The sequence below is a fragment of the Lepisosteus platostomus genome, chromosome 28 (assembly GCF_059453375.1).
Source record: "Lepisosteus platostomus isolate fLepPlt1 chromosome 28, fLepPlt1.hap1, whole genome shotgun sequence".
Classification (NCBI taxonomy): domain Eukaryota; kingdom Metazoa; phylum Chordata; class Actinopteri; order Semionotiformes; family Lepisosteidae; genus Lepisosteus; species Lepisosteus platostomus.
Genome location: NC_142638.1, coordinates 1,993,665 through 2,014,992, shown reverse-complemented (window position 1 = coordinate 2,014,992; position 21,328 = coordinate 1,993,665). Strand labels below are relative to the sequence as shown.

Below are 21,328 nucleotides of genomic sequence, written 5' to 3'. Positions count from 1 at the left end.
CATTTTCAGGTAATTTCAGGATACATAGAACCAGTTCTTATGTAAGAATTTGTTTTTACGTTTTCCCTAAACTTTGATTAATAAACAAGTAAGTTAAGCATTTTAGGTTTATTAAGCTATTAATTGTGCATAGGTACTTCCAGGCAATACAGCAAAATCATAGTCTATTACCAAAATAAATATATATGTTGCATATACAGCATTTTATTTATAATACACTGACAGGCAACAAATGAATATTGTAATCAATAGCTTTTGTTGTGTGTTTTATCACACTTGATATATCTCATTGCCTGTGGTGACCCATTTTGTATTTTTGACACTAATATCTAATCTAATCAAGTACCAGACATCATTCCTACTGTGTGAACAGCTAATCTTTTCTGAAAGACTGTCAATTAAGTGTAATGATTTGAGAATGATAAAAAACATGGTACAATTATTTTTGAATGTCACAAAACAGAATAGATGTGTGGTCATATAATTTACTCATCATATGGATTGAGAAACAGACAGATATCAATTTAACAATGGTGTACTGCTCACATTACACATTTAAACTTTCAGTTTGGGGGTAACAGAAACGTCACAACTTGTGCTCCAGTCATGGGGTCATGTGGCAAACCTGCAATGAGCCCAGTGACATTAAGCCTGACATAATTAACAGACAATTGCACACCACAAGCTAAAAAAAGAAGAGATGCTTCCTTCTATTTCAGCTAGTTAGCTTCATGTTGCTATTAGCAACTTCTAAAAATATATTGGTGAGGACACTGCAGTACAGATAATACTCCCAACACTGATTGAGCATTTTCAGTCTAAATTCACAATTCTACATGTCTTCCTTCCAGCAGTGAATAACACATAAATAATGTTCAGGGCTTGCAAATGTTAAAGCTTATCCTCCCCCTTTTATTCTTCACTGAGTGCTTTTAAATAGAATCGTTATTCAGCAAAATGTCAGGGGCAGCCAACTCTGTCCTAGTGAGGAATAGCACATGTCATTTTATAAATGGATGTTTGCTCTTTGACCACTTAAGCAGGTAATTTGTCCACGTGAGCAATTTAGACATCGTTTGGAGTAAAACAGAAACAGCCTTCCTGTACTGAAGATGGTCACTGTGCAGTTAACTGAGTATAATATTTGTTACTAGAGACCTTCTACCAGAAGGTCATGAACATGAATATACAGGTGCTTAGCAGGAGAAACAGGAAAGGTGTGCACTGTGGGACAATGACATTTTGTACACACATAGCATTGCCTACAAATTATGTAACATTTAAAAAAAGATGGTTGCTGTTTTTTTAATCTGTCCAGACACATGTTGAGGGATGTTCTAAACTGGCAGGTTAAAAAGGACTCTTTTCAGTCAATTAACAAAGCTAACCCAAATATCTTCTTTAGAATCAGAGACACAAGCTGAAACTGAAGAAAACTGTACTTAGAACGGAGACAAACATCTGCTTGTGTACACAAAGGGTTTGGGAATCTGGAAGAAGTCAGGTATTTGACTCTAATACCCTGGACAATACCTGTGCTATTACCAACCAAGCAAACCAGATGCCAAACCTCCTGTCATTTATGATGTAATGTCACGTATGATGTTAATATGGGGAACGCCAGACCAGTGTGCTCCCATTTGTGTACCTGACTACTCATGTGCTCTTTGATGAGACAGCATTGACATAATTTTAAACTGTTGGTCAACATGTTGCCTATGGTCCAAGGGAATGCTCTTGCAATTTTAACCTACAGTATCTTAACCACTACATAGTGCAGAGCTGTTAGTCTGGATTCACCAAGCACTGTGTACCTCCAGTATTTTCTTTCCTTGTCAGCTCTGGACAAAGTGTATTCATTCCATTGTTCACTTCCTTGTAATTAGCTGTCTTTACCAGAACAGTGAGTGATTGCTGAAAATACCAACCTGAGGGTACTCTCTCACACAGAATCCTTCAGCAAGCTTCTAATATCACAGATAACACAGGAAATAACAGAGGAGAGTGGATTATATAAATTGTACCTTTGAATATCAGATCACCTGGGCTCTGGCACATTTCACTCGTGCAGTTTGGAAAGATTACCAGAGAAGTGGATGTGCATACCTTTTCTATTATTTTTGTACATTCACTGACTTTTTCCTTAAGGGGAATATAGAAATGATCCCCTCTTTACACAACTCTTAGTTTACTGTTTTTAAATAAAATTAAAAACTGCTATGACAGATTGGATAATCTAGATTAAAAATATCCATAGTTGTAATTAAGTTAAATAATTTAATATTGCATTTATTCCTCTAATTGCTGTATAATGATGATGATGCCAGTATTGAATCATAAATAGATTATTGCACAGATGAAATAATGACACAGACAACATGACCTGTGTCCTGGGTTTATGTTGCTCCTGTTTGTAAAACAGCAGATTATTTTTGCAAGTCTCTCTTTTAAATCTCATCATCAGCCATTAAAAAACCAGGACGACTTCAACTGCCAGTGATGTACAGTCAGCATCATTTTGCAGCATCGTTTTGCATAATAGAATTAGGGATATATGATTGTTTCATATGCTTATATTGATGACCTCATGATTTACTGAACAACATAAAATATGAATGGGAAGAAACACACAAGGTAAACTTAAAAAGCAAAAAAAAACAAGATAAAACCAGGTCCTTAAAAATATATTTTGTGCTTGAGTAAGGGGATTATGATTTATTTCCTGTTTTTTCAATGACCTTTGTTATTGTCATTGAGACCAGCACTGTATTTGTATTCAGCATCCATGGAAACCTGTAGTGTCTACATAGAAAACCAGATTCTGGTAATTACCATGGTTTCTGATGGCTTTTTCCAAAGCATTGAAGAATTGGGCCTGATAAGGGGCTTCTGAGCAGACACGTGTGCTGGGAATTGGGAAACTAATGACATTTCCATTATGATATCAGCCTGTGGTCACAGCCTATGCTGTCTGGGGAATCTCCTCTTGTGAAAAGCTACATTAAAATGTGGAGATTTGTCTCTCCACTGGACATGTTCATTTATAACCAGAAATTAATTCAATTCCGATTAGCCTTCAACAGCATCAATGAAACTCACAATCAACAGTGAAAAGTTCTGACTGTACTTATTATTGGTTTCTATTTCATCGGATTTGCAATTTTAAATCCTTAATTTTCGTTAAAACTAAAGTAATTGCAGGTTTTAATTGCAAACACTATTGGAGCATAATGAGACAAATAGAAGACATACCCTCAACTGCTATCATATCAGTCCTGGGGCGTTTGAAGAGGTTAAAAGAGGGGTTTATTCACAGTTACAAAGCAAACTCTGCCCAGAATAATTAAACTATGTGCACAGGAAAACACATGAATTGTTCAGTTTTCCCATCTGTGAAAATAAATACCTTCTCTTTAAAAACAGAAATGCTGATAAGGTCAAGTTACTGTAGATAAATGTGGTGTCACAACTCCAGCACTGTGGAGTCGCAATGTCTCACAGCCTCTTCCAACTCAGCTTTTGAACATTTATTTAAGCCATCAATCAAACTAATCATTTTCCTGCAAAGGAACAAGTAATAGGTTTATTCAATTCTGAAAAGAGAAGAAAGAAAACACAACGTTTCGGCAGTGGAGCCTTCTTCGGGTGTCACCCATTTCAAAACATGAAATTATTGGAAAATATAGATAAATGTCAAAGTAAAAGGTCTGTAGCAGGCAGCACTGTTGCCAAAAGGATTTCATGCTTCAGACACAAAAGGCAATTCTGTCATTTTAAACACGTGCTTCTCAGATCACAGCATAACAATCTTAGGATTTCTGCCAAGGTTTTCCCCCCATTTTTTCAGGAAATGGTTCCCACATATAGACCTCACATCCTATATTGAAATGTTCTCAGAACTATATGCTAAATGAGCATGCAGAACAGCTAAAAACCCCTGGATTCTTAAATAGTGTAACCACAGCCCCGTGCCATTGTCCTCCTCTTAGAAGACATTTCCAGAGAAATCATGTGGCATAACTAATGGCACCACTTCATCGGTCCTAATTAAATCATCCTAATCACAACGAGACTCAGACAGCCGCAGTATAGAACTATCACTGTTGTTATCCCATAAAAATCACAACGAGATGTTCTGACCAATCAAGGCTTGATTAATTAAGTTTAGGTTTGTCAGAAACAACTATGATTCCCACTGCTTTAACTCTGCTGCACCCTTTACAAAAAAACTCCACAGAGGGTCTGGCTGCTGGCCTCTACATTAGTTTTGCAATCAGTCATTTAAGTCCCACTGAATTATTCTGCAGTTGCACAGACTGCAATATTAACTGTGAATCTCATTTCCTTGTATTTAGACGTTAGAGGTTAATTCAAGAGTCATTAGCATGATAAATCTAAGTACAAAACAAAATAATCTTGCAGGACATGTGGCAGCAAAGGGAAGGATTTACCTAATCCCCCTGGCTGCAGTGTTTTCTGATTTTAATTCCCATTGAGTTTCTGCACACTTAAATGAAAAAATAATAGTCTTTTATGTATTTTGATTGTATTTCACATCCATAAAGCCACAGCTTTTAACTTAAGAGGTCAGCTGAAACACAAACCATCTGACACTTGTATCGTGAGGATTGAAAAGCAGAGCCCTGGCTAACAGACCAGTTGTGAAATGAACACACTGATGGCTCTCAAGGTTGCCTAATCGACAACAGTTAGCAGCTGGGTAGAATCTGAACTGTGTCTTGACCCAGCTGTGATCCGGATTCCCTGCACTGCCAGCTGTGGGTGGACTACATCAGCTGGATTCCCTTGGTTCACCACACAGCAGTGACCCCAGTGGCTGGCCAGGAGGCCAAGCAACTAGGCTGTTAGTCATGCATGTACTGTATCTTACAGTTGACTTCAATGCACCACTGAAATCTTAAACGAGCTTATGTCAAAGAGGCCCTTCTGACATGTGGCAAAATGATGATCATGAAGTTTGCATTCTCTGCTTAATTAATTCATTCTGCTAACCATAGAATAGAAAGAATAAGGCTACCAAATTATTTCTAGAAGTGTAACTACGGAGCTGTGCGAGCTGGAGCTGTCTGCAATGGACAGGACTCTAGAGAACTTTATCTTTCCTCCCACTGCGAAATCAATCAGACTGGAAGGAAGAAAATTGTTGCCTAATTGATTTATCACTTGGAAAAATGCAGCTTATTAAAATGCTGTCAATCACGGACTACATCCAATGGTTTTGTTATTGTTAAAGCATTCATGAATTCACGATGATGAAGTGCCCATAATGAGTTTTCCTATGAAGACACCTGCCTGCTCAATAAATAAACCCGCACTACATTATCCATGGGCCTAATGCATATTTCATTTTATTGGATCCTACAATGGTTGCATGCAAATCAAACTGACTTTATAAACAAGGTGGCTTTAAGCAAGGTTTAGTTTATCTCTTCTAAATTCAGATACATTTTCATGGCTGAAGTGTGCAACAGGACATGAAGGGAGCTAAAAAATAACAAACACACGGGAAACTTGTTTTTTTATTCAAAAGTCAACCTCCTGTTCCTGTTCATAGGAATCCTGAAATGGGCCAGTCGAATACATAAGCAGAACTATATAACAAAAACATTAAGAAACTCCAAATGCAACATTTAGATGTTCTTCAGTAAAATCTTCATGGCATGTTACTATAGTGACATCGCCCTCCCTTCAAACATAGACTGTGTAAAATTCTCCCGAGACAAGACCAGTGTTATGGTGGTGCGCAGAGTTTGCAGCTATCTATCAAGGGAGTGCCAGCGTGTCTGCTCTGAGCTTGCGAGTGACCATGATTGACTGTGACTGAACTTGAATTGTTTTTTCAGTTCTACACTCTGATAAACTTTCCTCTGTAGCAGTGTGACACCACCTCCATTATGTGAAAAGTCCTCACTAGAGGACAAGCCACAAGAGCCCAGCTGTCGTGACCAGCAGCCCACTCTGTCACAGTGCTGTACAGCGTGATGCTCTGTCATGGTTTCCCAGTTTAAATCTCCCTTGAGTTTTCTCTTTCCTGCATTTCAACAGTTTCACTGGCCTTTACAGTACTTTATTCTGCTACTTCTGCAGTGAAACCTGTGTGTCAGTATTAACATTGCAATACATTGATAAGACATTTCAACTCAAATCTCCAATTTGTGTGAAGTCATTTAATATACTATTGTCTTCTCACATGCCATAAGGCTTCAGGAAGAAGGATGATCATTTTTTTAGCACAGATATTTATGGACTCGATCTGGAAATGAGCAAAGTTAAGCCTTCTGTTGTTTCAAACACCGTAGATTCAACAAAACTATTGGGACAAAACTGGAAAACAGTGAATGTACAAACACAAAAACCTGCTTCAAGGCAGATGCCAGCGGTAAATCATGGAATCTGATTCTCTACGTTACTCAAGGATAAATGGGGTCCTGTGTTACAGTGACTTTAGATCATGGGTTCTCAAACCTGATTTTGAAGGACTCAAAAATCAGGAATTTGCTGATTTTGTTCCAGCTGAGCTTTCAGTCACAGAGGCCAACTGGTCCTTTCAATTGAAGGACACATCCTTCTAACCTGCTCCTGCACAAAGTCTTTGGTTTTAAATCTACTCCGCTACAGGTGTGCAACTGCAAAGGCACTTAGCAAACAGAATGTCAAGCAGTGCAGTGGTTAACATTGCTGCCTTGCAGTGCTGGGGCTCTGGATTCAATTCCAGATCTGGGGTGTTATCTGCATGTTGCGTGTATTAGCGTGGGTTTCCCCTGGGTGTTCCAGATTCCTCTCACAACCAAAAGACATGCTGTTAAGTTAATTGGTTTCTGGGAAAATTGGCCCTGGTGTGAGTTTCTGTGTTGGCTTGTGTGCTGTGCCCTGGGATGGACTGGTGTCCTGGCCAGGATGTACACTGCCTTGTGTCCATTGCCTGCTGGGATAGGCTTTGGCTCCCCTGGAAGAAGCAGTTAGAAAATGTATGGATTTCAAGCAATTCTCTCCTCTACATGCTTTTCAGGTGGGTTGTGTCTTATTTGCGACTAAACAACTCTCAGTTAGGTGACCATTTAATGACATCTATACGTATGTCAGAAAGACACTGCATGAGACATCCCCACCAAAAAGAAATGACTTTGTAGTCCAGATGTCCAGTTACTTCCATGTCACACACCTAAATGAATGTACAGTATGAGTGAATCTCAGAAACTGGTCCATAATTTGATATTAATTAACAAACCTATCCAACTTTTTAAAAAGAACAGCCATGGATCATTTAGCTCAGTAATTTAGAACTTGAAAACAAAAAGCAGAAGATACAATGTTCCCCAAGGCCAGGGCTGAGTACTGCTGTTTTCGTTTATCATATGCAAAAGATCGCTAGTGAGATAAAGGGATTGCTCTTATTCTTCTGTTTATTTTATTAATCTATCATCTTTTTAATGGTATTTTTCTACTGCATATCTCTCTAAAATTATTATGCTTTAAAAGCAAATTAAAGTGTATTATTTAAGGGAATTACATGATACCCAAATCAATGGCATTATTTTAGTCACCAGGAACTAACTGTGCAAGGGGAAAGGATAGTTACTTAGACTTATTCAACACCATGTCAAAAACAAATCACCAACACATGGCCTAATAAGTAGTGCTTAAAATAAAGTGTTACAATGTTCTTATTTATTTTTTCTCAGCCATGTAGTATATCATCCTTTAAGAGCTAGTGAGTGCTAAATGATAGGCTAATATATCCCTAATCATTGCACATGAGAGTTCACGATTTGTTAAGAGCCAAGAAGTCAGAATAAATGCCAAACACATGCCTTCAACATGCCTAAGAGGTGATACTTACAATAAAGTGTCACACCAGAGAAAACTGATAAAACTGGCCTCGCTTACCCTCCTTGGCATAGTACAGGATCTCCACCTTCCTCTCCTCAGAGCCCAGCAGGGCCTGTGCCAGCTGAGCCAGGGCGCTCTTCATGGTGCCGGGCCCCACCAGGAACTGGCAGGTGCAGGGCTGCTGCATGATCTCTGCCCGAGAGAAGCCAAACATCTGGCAGAAGCCCTCGTTGCAGTAGATGATGGCGCAGTTCTTCATCTGGGCGTTCGCGATGAGGAACTTGCGGTCTGGAGAAGGACATGGAGAAGGCCGTGAGAGGGAGAGAGACAGCCTCGCTGAGCTGCCAGCCTCTTTTCACCCCGCACACCTGGGAGGGCAGCGCAACTCACTTCAAGCACCACATATAATACTACAATATCCTTCTAGATAATCAAATTGTAAATAAAATGTAACACAGTACTAAATTACTGAAATGCTGTACTAAATTTTAAATAGTCTGATACCAAACTACATTGTTTTTCTGCAGTTCTGTGCTAAATTATTCTCATTTATAGTAGCTGTAATATAACTATAAACATATTAATGTTGTGGGGCTTTACATGAACATTGGAAATGATTCAACTATTAAACTTAGTGACTTGACTACCAAAGAGATGTCCAGTCCTGACCTCAGAATGCTGAGAGCTTTCAGACTCTTATACAAACTTATCTCTTCTTGACTTAAACTGAAAGCAATCCGTTGCTTATACTGTATATTAAATATTTGCTCCACATCTTTATAAGCTAATGATTCAATGGGGATCAGCTCTCCAGGGTATAACATATCCAAACCCACCAGGCACCTGATGGACATGACCCAGAAATATAAACAGATATCCAGGCAAATCCAATATAGCACAGACTAAATAAACATTAAACCAAAAAAAATTACTCTCAATGTTTACTAAAACGGCACCACTGTGGAACCACAAGATGATGATAGATAGCTTCCAAATAAATAGTTTCAAGTGCCATGGACGGGTGTCATATTTTTATCCCTTCAATGGTGTTGAGGTACACTTCTCTTTTAGACACATCACGTATGTCTATACTTGCCAGGATAGGCCACAGCTACCCCTTCCCCCTTGGAAGAAACAGGTAGAAAAAGGGGGGATGGATGGAAGTATGTTTCTTGACAAACCTTTGCTTACAGATGGAAAAAGTGCTGTCAGCAACAAGAAGTAACCAGGGTATCGATCTGTTCAAATTTTAATATGTCCCGCGAGCGTCACTGTGTGCTCAAGTGATGACTGGATTATCTCCTGGACAGTCTACAGTGCAATACTCCAGTTCGCCCAAGCACCGGGGGATTACTGGAGAAGGAAAATAACGTTTTACAAGAGTGGAAGATTGCAGTGTCCTTGGGTGCACATGAAGGCTCATCTTGGCATCCTGCAGCCCTGCAGGAGCAGGGATCAAGTACTGAGCCCCGTGTCACACACAGAGCACAAGCGGCACAGCAACCGAGTTCATTAATGCCGTTGCTAGGCAGCGCAGACACCGTTCCCGTCGCGCGAAGCGGAGCTGAAGCGACAGGATGGATTTTGTTTTCAGAAGGTTTCGGAGCTACTGGGCTCGTAGCTCATTAAACACTAGGTCAAGAGGTCAGCCCTGTCAGAGCACACCGGCTTTTATTGCGGAAGACCCCGAACTGAGCACGGAAATATTATTTTTTTATCAGGGACGGATGAATAATTCTGTAAACCGTAGAGTATAAAGCCTTTTGACCTGCATCTCTCCTGAGGTCTTAATGAGGTATCTACAAAATCCCTGTGAATTCATAATCATAAAATACCAACTACCCTGTAATTTCAGAAGCAAACCTCCTTTTAAACTGAGACGAGGCATTGCTCCCCACTCTGACCTCGGAGAAACCCAGACTCTTATGCATTAATATAAACAGAGCACAGTGGCTCTGGCACCTGTCCTGAAAAGGATGCCAGAAAAAATACTCAGCAGAGACTGATGTCCATCCTGAAGGTTTGGCAGGGATGATGAGCATTTTTACCAAACCATATAATGTCTTCTTCAGCATCTCATCCAAAGGGCACCTCCTATAGCACAGCTTGCCCAGACACCATACTGGGGAGTTGGTTTGGAAACTCTGGCAAAGAGGGAACAGCGCCACCTACTGGTCCACCAACACTAATCACAGCAATAACCAGGCTGTCCGAGGTCCCCCATTCCATCACTAGTATGATCCCATTACAATATTTTAAAATAATTTTTAAATTGGGATTTCCTTTTCTTTTTAGCAATCATTTCTGTTTACTACCAAGTTACAAGTTGATGAGAACGTGTTTCAAACACCAGATCTACAGCTCCAATGGCAGCAATGAGTCACACGGGTACACGTACTGAGGCAAGCAGCAAAAACTCTGGAAGAGTATGAATCCTAATGGGGTAGCCCAGATTAAAATCTGACCTTTGAACTCCGGGGCTTTGACTCTGAATACCTTTAACAGTGCAGTCCCTCAGTTAAAAAAAAAGCCTTTAAAACAAGTCTTGCTTTTTGCTCTAGTTGAAAACAAAGGAGGAACATGGATGTGATGCATTTGCATTAAGAGACTTGCATAAATCCACACAGCTCATAGGCAGAACTGAGATTTCTGTCTCCCTCTAAAAAACAACAAAGTGGAACTTACTGCTGTAAAATGCATCACAGTAATGCTCGTCTCACGCATGTTTAAAATAAAGGGAAAAACATTTCATAGCAAGAAAAGAAGGTGCCACAGCAGATACCCACATTCACTGTGTTCCAGAAGTCAGTAATTAACCGTTCACAATAACACCATGAAACAACCGTGACTACGTGGGTTTTAAAAAGATCTTAATTGATTCTCATGTGTTTTTTTTTATTTCTTCACTGGAATACTAGAAGCAAAATCCTTCACACCAATTGCCACCCACAGGCATTCTGCAATGTCTACAATGAAAACAAAAACTGGCAGCTTTAATGCGGATATAGAACAGCCCAGTATATTCGGAGTTCAGTCAGCTGTTTGAATACAATACATTAAAATGATTAATGCTACTTACTACCTGCTGTGTTGTTTTAGCACCAAATTAAAGTGATCTGAGTTACGATGATATTTAAAAAAAAACTATTAGGCTATTGCCAACCTGAAATATTCAATATTTTCTACATTACAGTGTACTGTAGAATTATTTACCCATTAGAATAATATATACTGTAGTATGAATGAAAAATTACTTTAAACAGCAAATAACATTTTCAAGGATGCTTTATAAGTGTAATGTAAAGGGCTTATAAAAGGAATTTATCATGATCTCCTAATGATTTACATAAACTTAGATTATGGATGACAACTTTAAACCATTTGTAAATTATGTGTTCATGTGATTATGTGTTTGTCAAATTTAGAAGCAAAAGACATTTCTTTTTCCTGAAAAGACAAAATGTATTATAGAATGTGACACTGAAATAGAGTGATGTATGCAGGATGTGATACAAATGTAACCAAATTTTCAGGTCAATGTGAAATTTCTCTCCCATTGCCCCCTCATACATTTGAACAACCGGTTTCAAAATGAATAAATCAATGCTTGTTTCAGTTAACCAGGTGAAATTTTGTAAGCCATTCATCATAATGGTTTACTTACTGAATGAGAAAAATACTCAGAAAAAAATAAATCCATTTTTTTCTAATTTTTAATGCCTACAGTAGCTGCATGTTGACTTCATGTTCATCTATTTACTTTTTTCCGACACAGTGAATCTCTAAATTGTCTTCGGAAAAAGGTCTTTTACCTATTTGAATCCTTTCCTCTTAGGAGCTTGAAAAACTGAAATATGAAGAGTATAGTTGTTTATTTAAAGAAAAAAAACAATTTTCAAAAGCAATTAGAATGCAAGCTCTAATTGCTTCATCCTGAGCTGCAACAGAGCATGCAGACACTATTTTTAACTACCTTTGACTGTAATTAGCATGCCTGTTCTCAGGAAGATGGGAGTGGTACTGTAAGCAAAGAGAGAGAACCTACTGCTGAAACTAGCTGAGGGTAAAGGATAATCATGAATATCATTTGAAAGAGTTACTCTGTAAACTGAAAACAACTGAAGGCTGTCTTTAAAACCTACTGGTTTTCCTGGTGATCTTTGCCGAAATGGGCAATCAGGAGTGAGACAGAACGGCGGCCCAGTGGACTCTCACAGTGCTGGGCCCCTGGGTTCCCTTCCAGCCTAGGGGTGCTATCTGTGTGGAGTTCCTATTTTATATATATTTTCTTGGGATTGCGTAGGTTTCCTCCTGGTGCTCTGGTTTCCTCCCATCGTCCGAAATCATACTGATAGGTTAACTGGCTTCTGGGAAAACTGTCCTTGGTGTGTGTGTGTGTGTGTGTGTGTGTGTGTGTCCGTGTGTGCCCTGCAATAGACTGGCGTCCCATCCAGGGTGTATCCCGCCTTAGGCTCCTTGCTTGCCAGGATAGGCTCCAACTCCCACATGTTCTAGATTTGGATTAAATGCTTAGAAAATAGATGGATGGAATTAAGAATATTGCAATGAACACTATGATGCTTATAGCCACACTATTAAATTCGTAGACTAGACCATTTTAATTATTTAGGCCAAAATAACTTATTGACCTATCTCTTTTGCCAACAAGACAATGAGAGAAAACTAACTTCAGTTTGCATGTCTTCCTTCAATGCAGGAAACACTGCGTGCAAACTGACTGGTTCACTGCTCCAACAGGTGCATGGGTTTGTGGTACACAGTTGCAGATTAAAAGCCCCCATTATTCTTTTTATTATTTCTATGGTTTTATTAATGCTTAGTTTAACAATGTATGCGTCTTCAGAATCCATATCTCTGTGTTACTAAAGTATACAGTGTGGTGTGGGCAGTAACGAAAACACGAAAGATCACAAACAAGAGAAGCCAGTTGATCCATGCCGCCCAGCTACTCCTAATTTCATTATCCTAAACCCCTCATGCCATGTGTTTTTTTCATTTTTAGGCTTACAGCAGCAGTGTCATGCAATAAGGATTTGACTACATCAGCTGCAGCAGTCCAAGTGTCCACTTCAACAGATCCCAATGTCTAAAAAAAATAATCTGCTACATAGACTTTAGCAAATTGGGATGTTTTGAAAATGTCTGGAAAACATACAAGGGAGTTGTACTTTCATGTAGGCTGAGGGGTCACGTGACCTCTGTGAAGAAAAATGTGATGAATGTTCTTTATTACCTGTTACTGTATGTTAATTGAACTGCAGAATAAAGTGACCTGAGTAATGATGATCTGTTTTTAATCAGATATTAGGCTATTTTCAAACCAAAATAAAAATATTCAATACTTTTATTATAATGCAGTTTGGACTATCCCGTGAAAGCACATGATGGAATAAATAAAAAATAAAATTCAAAAACAAATAGCATTTCCAAGGTCTATTTATCACTGTAGCATAAAGCTTCAACCATTCACTCTAATATTAAATACCTTTACAGAACTTACTTGCTGCAGTCCCATAATGATTTAATATGATTTGATAATTTTCCATTAAGTAGTAAGTAGCATTAATCATTTTAATGCACTGTGTATTCTTCACAGAGAGCACTTGACCCCTCAAAGAGGGGCTTCCCACTAGTGCTCTTGTTAATTGATAACTCTGATCTTGACCTGTCGCGGTGTTAGAAACGGATTTGGTTGGCTGGTCTTAACTGAAGCTAAAAAGCTGTTGGCAGTGTGTTGGGAGACGCTGTATTCTCAGCTCTGGCATAATTGGATCCTGGCCTTTCTTGATATCACTCACGTAGAGCTTTCTCCTGCTAGGTTCAGTGACAACTGCAGTAGGGGATGTTGGACACTTGGACTGGTGTGGTTACGAAAGCCAGTTTTTTCTATTGCAAAATCTAAAGGCAGTAATGGTGATATGGGCCCATTAATTCCATACCCTGATAGAGCAACAAAGCTATCAGAAATAGTAGATGACGTAGGACCTGGGTGACATACAGTACAGTATATACACCATAGACTAGAGCAATGCTCAGTATTTAAGATAGCAATAAAGGCAGAAATAACAGACTGATAGACAATTTGAGCTAGTGGCTCTAAATGCAAGTAAAGCAACAGGTGAAAGTGAGCATCTCTGAATACATGTTTTTGATACTATTAAATGCTCTACCATGCTTCACAATTTGTAAGAATTACAATGGTGAGTCAGGATAGTTTTGAGAATCATTTAATGGACAGAGGAGATCAGGAGTAATGGGACAGTTAAAGTGTGAAAAATGAAAAGAACCTCTGGAACAGGCTCACTTGTTTTTATACATGATGTAACTATTGATAAGAGCAGCACAGTGAATTCTGATGTTTATAAAGTGATTTTATCTGTTTATTTATTGGCCAACATGCAGTACAATTTTCAAACTCCCTATTAAGGCATACATTCTTTATATTTCTATGGTTTTGTTAATGCTTAGTTTAACAATGCATGTGTCTTTAGAATCCATATCATTGTGTTATTAAAGTATGCAGTGCTATGCAGGCAGTTTAGAAAACATAAAAGATCACAAACAAAAGTCGATCCATGCTGCCCAGCTACTTACAGAGAGTAGCCCATGACATACAACCATAGAGTTCATCAGCAGAAAACATGAGATTTAAGTAGTGCATTTAAATCAGAAAATCAGAACAACCCAATAACATGCAAAAACTCAAAGTGGCTCAGATTATTACAAAAAGGATTTAGTGATTTAATTGGGTTGCATTTAATGCTGAAAAGGGGATAACAATTTGCTGCCCTAATATGTCAGAGGGTATTGTACTGGACCTTTTAATAATTTTAAAAACACTCAAATGTATCAAATAAGACTCTATCATAGCAAAATATATTGTTTCTCTTTCCGACATATCTAAACACCTAGCACACATGGAAGGAGAATTTTAGCCCACATTAATTACAGAAAAAAATATTAGTTATAGGTATCAAACTTCTAGAGATGTGAAGCGGCCATATGATGTTGTAAACAAGCAGGCTTGTGAATACATCTCTTTTAATCCATTAGTGATATCGTTCTCAACTTTGAGACGGTTTTGCCAACAACTGCAATTTACTTGTTAATTTACTTGTAATACAGATTACATTGGAATATTACTGTACTTTTTCGCTCATACAATACATTAGTCATTACAGTGACTAGTGAGCAGGAAGGGCAGCATCACGTCACAATGCTCACAAACTCTTGCAAACTCTCGCTCTCACCCATGGTGAGATCAGTGGTTTGCAGCAACATGGCCATACAGTACTTTCACAAAGTTCACGATTTTGTGCTTAATTCTGAATTTGTAACATTTTCCAATACCATCAATTAATTTAGTTACCGACTTTTAATAATCAGTCTGAGATATTTGGCACTGCAGTTCCCATTTAAAGCCTTGTGAGAAATAGAAACACTATCAGAAATAATGGAGAGCTGTCACGTGTCGTTCTGAAAGAAACTCTAAACACAGGAAAAAAACACGTCACAGAGGTTTCAGGTTCAAATAAAATGTACCTACATTTATTATGAAAAAGCTGAGCTGATGCTCCCCTGGGCGATCAGAAGCCAGACCCAACAAAGGAATTCGGCCCACAACACACACACTCAGATAAGGAAGACAGATTTATACACATCTAAATTTATCCACAAGCACAGTCACAACAAAGACATGATACAAATAATATTAGTCGTTTTTAACAAAAGTTTTGTTGTGCCATCCAGTCTGACACGAAGAGACCCTTCAGATTTAATTAACTCCACTGCTTTCGAAGCAAAACACCAGCATGAAAGACAATGAGCAGTGCAGGACGCCACAGGAGAGACTGGATTCCAGCCTGTGATTTTCTCAATCCTGCAAAGGCCCGTTTGAAACCAGCTCCATGTTAACTCCTTTGTTCTGGGCTAAAAGGATTCACATTCCTTCATTTGCCTCCTTTGAAAGCAGGAATTATTCTGCACACACTTGCGCATAATGTCTCTAGAGCAGCAATATTTCCCTTTATTCCTCTTGTGCCAAGATGACCAAATTCATGCACAGTGCTCCTCATAATGACTAAACACTGTACAACGTGTAAAACTGCACTGTACGGTTTTTACATGAATTCTTCATGTTTAAATTCTTCAAGACAGAGGTTGTAAAAAGGAGACCTATCCCCGAATGTACAGAGAAATCCAAGTGGTTTAACACTCATATACAGATTTTAAAAACATGTAAACTCCAGCACTGATAAGTCACTTCTCAGAGTTGTTGGAAATAATGCATTGGGAATTCTGTCTAGGCAATGTAGTGTTTAGATTTGAAATCACTGTGGCCAGAGTCATACAGATAGTTTGTGAACAGACCAGGGTATCCTCCTGATCCTAGCTTTAAGCAATTAAAGCACACATCAGCTCTACTGTTATGAAAAGCTAATTCTATTGGTTTTAATTAGGTAGTAGTTCTTGGTAAGACAGGAGAGGAATCAGGATTCCCAATGGAAGCTTAGAAGAATGAGCCATCACCAGCTCACTCCTTGGCTCAAGGAGACATATTGTAGAACACAATGCATTCGTCTACAGCACTGTGGTTGTTGGCATGTAATCTCTTCTCAGATTCTTCATGCACTCATACTTATTCTATTGTATTTACCTGCTGACAAGCCACTCCCAGAAAACAACAAACATGTCATGCGTCTGGCTTGAACCATTGCCCTAATGAAAACGTTTTGATTGACCTAGACGTGGTCCAAGGTCTTTCACTATTGCAATGACTAAAATAATATATAAATATAAAGTTATTGGAACAGATCAGTGAAACCATAATTTGGAAAATTCAGATGGCACAGGGTGCTGACAGAATATTCTGCAGGACAAAAGGTAACACAGCTGAGACAAATGATCCAAAATGCTTTAGCAGATGAAAGAGTAAAGGAATGCTTTGCACATCCTCTTGTTTTCAGTTTTAATTTGTTGGTCTTAACTGCAAAGCTGTTTATAATTAAGATAGCAATTTGCACTTTTGATTACTTTATTGAAATAACCTGTCAGCCAACACACAGGAATAGCAATGCACTCTGCCCAATAATTTTTCATTCCTCCACTAAACCCAATTTTGACAATTAAATAATAGCTCAGTACAAAAATTCAAGGAGGATAATTAAAAAAACATTTGCTAAGATGAATTTAGAAGCATCTAAATGGTGCGCTTTGTGACCTACCACCTCAGTAAAACAGGGATGGGCAGTCCTGGTCCTTGAGGAGTCTGACGGTTTTCATTCCAGCTCATCTCTTGACAAGATCAGTCAGCTAATTACTGGTTTAATGAGAACCACTTAACAACTTCTCACAGCTCTTCAGGTGATGAGCACCATGATTGTCCACCCCATCCCTAATCTAAAGGTCTGCTATAGCAGCGGCCACCAATTGGATTAACTACTAAACAAGGCATATTAAATTAAACTACTTAGATGGAAGCTATTTGTGTAATGATACTAAAAGGATATTGCATATGACTACATAAATAGTGCACTGTGACTACATAAATCCACTTACACCCCTTTTAACCTGCATTTCAGATCATCTCTTGCTCTTCATGACTTCGTAATAGTCAAGTTATGTATTTCACAATTGGTGATGACACAGCCCTCCAATAAACACAATACCATCACTTTCTCATTCTCTAAAACGTGGCTTGTGCAGGGAAGCTGATCAGATGCCCAGTGCATAGCATGAGGATCCATTAGAGGCTTTCAATTATATGGGCTCTTATTCTATACTGATTATGTAGAATATTCATTAATATTATGTCAGTATTTTTAACTCTTCTTAAATGCACTTACACAAATTAATTCAAAGTGCAGTCATTTTAGGAAAACTTGTATGAAATGAATGTGTTTAGAAAGTCTTCAGCATGCCAGTGGCTGAAAGGGTGACACCTGGAATAGGGCCGAGGTGTCCAGCCCCTACTGTATGTAAGGTGAACCAAGGGACTGGATCAGCAACAGTGCACTGCACTGGGGGAGGGTAGCAGTGCAGGGCTTACAGGGGACATCACCATGGTGATATTTATAGTGATGTGCTAATGAGTGATTGGTAGAAGAGAGGAGCAGTCTTCAACCTGAACTTTCATTATGAACTCCATTATGCTAACATGCTAGTGTATGCTTTTATAGAGGTTTCAATTAAGCAATTTGTTTTTAGACATAACATGTATTAGCAATAGCTCAGGAAGCTTTAAAATGTACATTGTGATTGTTCATTTTTCGTGCACAAATATTTTCGATTCCTGCAGCATCCATTTCAACAGCTTGTGCCAAGTTTGCTTTCAGGTTCTGCACCACTGAAACCAGCAGTCCTTCTGTAGTGCCCATGGTAACTGGATTTTTAAACTTTTAAGATCTTCAGCGGGCTCTCTAATTCCCATCTACCAGACCAGACGAGACTAGACTGTGCGGATATGAATTTCACTGCACTGCATGTGAGATTTGTCTTTAAGGTACTTAAAAGTCACAGAGATTCACGAATTTCTAAACAGGGAAAATGGCCATTTCACCCAAGCATGGCCAAAGTGTCCTGCATAATGACATGAAATGACAGAACTCTCAAATGCCAGTTTATACAGATGAGCTGAAAAAGACACCCAGCATTTACTGACCTAATTGTACAAACTCCACACTTGTCGGAGAAGGTCCATGCTTATGATACAATAAATTAAATGATATGTACTCTTGTGAAGACTTTGTACAAGAATAAGGAAGACCTAAAATGGATCAAATTTACATTGCAGTGTAGGAGACCTGATTCTGTTAGTCTTTCATGCACATTTTGCCTAATCATTACAAAAACATCAAATGTAACTGAATCTACAGTGCCCAAATAAAGAGGTTATTTGTACCTTTAAACATAAACCTAAGGATGGATTTATACACATAATGCTCATTTGCAATTACAGTAGCTTTAACCGGCACTATAGGGGAGCTGGGTTCAGATTTCAGTCTTGATGGCCACAGGGTCTTAAGGTGGCTGATGAGCTGTATGAGAGCCTGGAGACACAGTTGTCATGCAGCTAAAGCTGTTTCTGCCACAGAATTTTACATTGATCTAAAATTATGTTTGATAATAAGGCCCACACAAAAAATGTAGAAGTTTCCAGCAAATAAGGAAAAAAGCTTATGATAAACATGAATCTTGAAAAACAAGAAGCACTACACGACCGCAAGAACAGTGTAACTCATTTGTGTGCAACGTCTAATCGTTCAATAACGTGAAGGCAGACACAACTGACAGGTGTCTGTGGTTAGCTGGGAATAGCCAAGTTGCAGTATTTTATTTTTCATCACAAGAATGTAAGCGTACATTACTGTTGTGATTTCCACCCCAGGTGACAAAGCACCATGACAAAACGCTTAGGCAGTGGTAAAGGAATCAAACAATGGTAGGAATATCATATACTGTATGTTACACTATTAGTAATTATTGCAGCACCAGTATTTTTAGATTCAGGTGTTCATGCTGAAGTGCTGCATCTTTCCTAATAAATGTTTTGTTGCAGATCTTGCCGAGGTCCAGCAATATATTCTTGCGGAACTATAGCGCTGCAGGTCTGATATACTGCATGATGCACTATTTTTGGGAGGTGGGGTGGTCTTGTAATTGTAAACAGAGCAGATTTTCACTCAATCCCATTGTCGAAACTTCACTGCGTGAGTGTTATGAAATGTGTACGTGTAAAAGCATAACAATTATGCTAATAATATAGCAATAACAGCACGTGCTGGCATGTAGCAGGATACTTATGGAAAAGCAGGACAGTACCATACAAACCGCAAGTTATCTGCAGTTGTCAAACGCCATGCGTTAATAATATGAAAAGGGTACATACTGTAGATAATATCGTACTTTTTTTAATAACCATTTGCCTGGTTTGAGTGCGGATGGATGGTTGAAAGACTATAGCTATACCAGGTGTAGCGTACATCCTGTTCCAGTTTATCAAGTGATTTCTTTTTTTTAAAAAAAAAGCAACTGTTGATTTTAACAGCACCTGGGCATTACAACGAAGGGCATCACCCACAGGCACGAACAGTGATAAAAGAACGCAGTGAAAACTCGAAATAAAGAAAAAAAAAGTCCTTACTTACTTTGCCCTTCGAATTTCCTGATGATGGTGTCCAGGTATGTGTTCTGGGGCGCTACATGGCCCCTTCTCACTGGCATTTTGAACAGCAACGGGTTCCTCTACCCCTAGCATTAACCTTTCGCCGCGTCTCAGGGATACCGCAGTGTCCGAAGATTGTAGCGGACGAGAGAGAAGCGCAACTGGGGTTTCCAGCGGCCGCAAAGAACGGAGAAGCAGCTGAGCGCCTTGTTGCCTAGGCGATGGTAAAACGCCGTTTCCACTCGCGAAGCCGGAGCCGATTGCGCGCAGCCAGCACCTACTTGATAGCTTTTAAAGCATAAAACAAAGAGAGAGACTTGGCGATGGGAGATGCGGGAGAAGATTCATAAATGTAAAAAAAAAAAAGAAAACGCCAACTCCGTGTTCTTGGAGGCGCGGGCCCACTTCATGGTAGTGAGCAATGGGACGGGCCATCAAAAAGAAGCTCTTATTTGCTGAATCACAGCTCCCCTCAGTTTTACTGTGTGGGGCAGAAGGAGGTTGTCAACGCTGGCAGCTGCCAGGGCTGACAGTGTGCAGAACTATTATCCAGTCTCTTTCCCTGCTCCCTCCACAGAGCGCACGGCAAAGTGGGCGCTGCTGCAAATACGCACGTTTTCAAGGGTGTTTGCGCACTTATTTGGGGAGCAACGGGTCTGATTTCGTCTGATACGCACGCCTCTTGCCACATAAAAGCGTATCAAGCGGTGTGCATTGTTTTATTAAGTGCTTCGACAACAAACAAGACACTGAATTTGTTGACCCGCTAGGCAGTTTTGGCCGTGCCAGGCTATTGAGTATTATGACAGTTTCCATGACATCGCTTCAACTTTTTTCCCCCCCACTGTGTGAGCTCCTGATGATTATTTTTGTCTTATCTGCTAGTGCTGAAGAGCTCGCCTCCCAGTATTTCAAAGTGTTCTCAAGGGACTGTTCTGCCTGTGACTATTTAACTTGGGGTTATGAAACTAGAAATCCAATCAAAGTGAATTTAGATGTATATAGCACAGTCATTAAGATCAACATTCACTTGATAGGTAACAAGATAAGGTAAATGGAGTTGGGGTTGCCAGCAGGGCAAGAAATTCCTAATAATAGGTTATTTTAAGTACAGTCCTTCCATTTTTTTCCAGGCTCACAATCCCTTTTATCAACACCCCTTACTGAAGGTTTCCTTTGTACCCTATGGTAAAAGCACTGTGGAATCAAGATAAAAACAAAACAAAAATAAAGCAAATTATAGTAAATCATGGTACTGTGGGTAGCTATTGAAAATTAAATATGTGATGTAAG

At 39.1% G+C, this 21,328-nt stretch overlaps 1 protein-coding gene across 1 annotated transcript in view; it reads right to left on the bottom strand.

Annotated features, from left to right (window-relative positions):
• Window positions 1-20,789, bottom strand: part of kcnh6a (potassium voltage-gated channel, subfamily H (eag-related), member 6a) — an 80,935-nt gene extending 60,146 nt beyond the window's left edge. Inside the window, exons 1-2 of the mRNA XM_088623090.1 lie at window positions 20,019-20,789; window positions 7,909-8,139 (exon numbers count right to left, since the gene is read on the bottom strand). Coding sequence (XP_088479216.1) covers window positions 7,909-8,139; window positions 20,019-20,094 — 307 coding nt within the window. The 5' untranslated portion in view covers window positions 20,095-20,789. The remainder of the gene's footprint in view (window positions 1-7,908; window positions 8,140-20,018) is intronic.
• Between the last annotated feature and the right edge of the window lie 539 nt (window positions 20,790-21,328).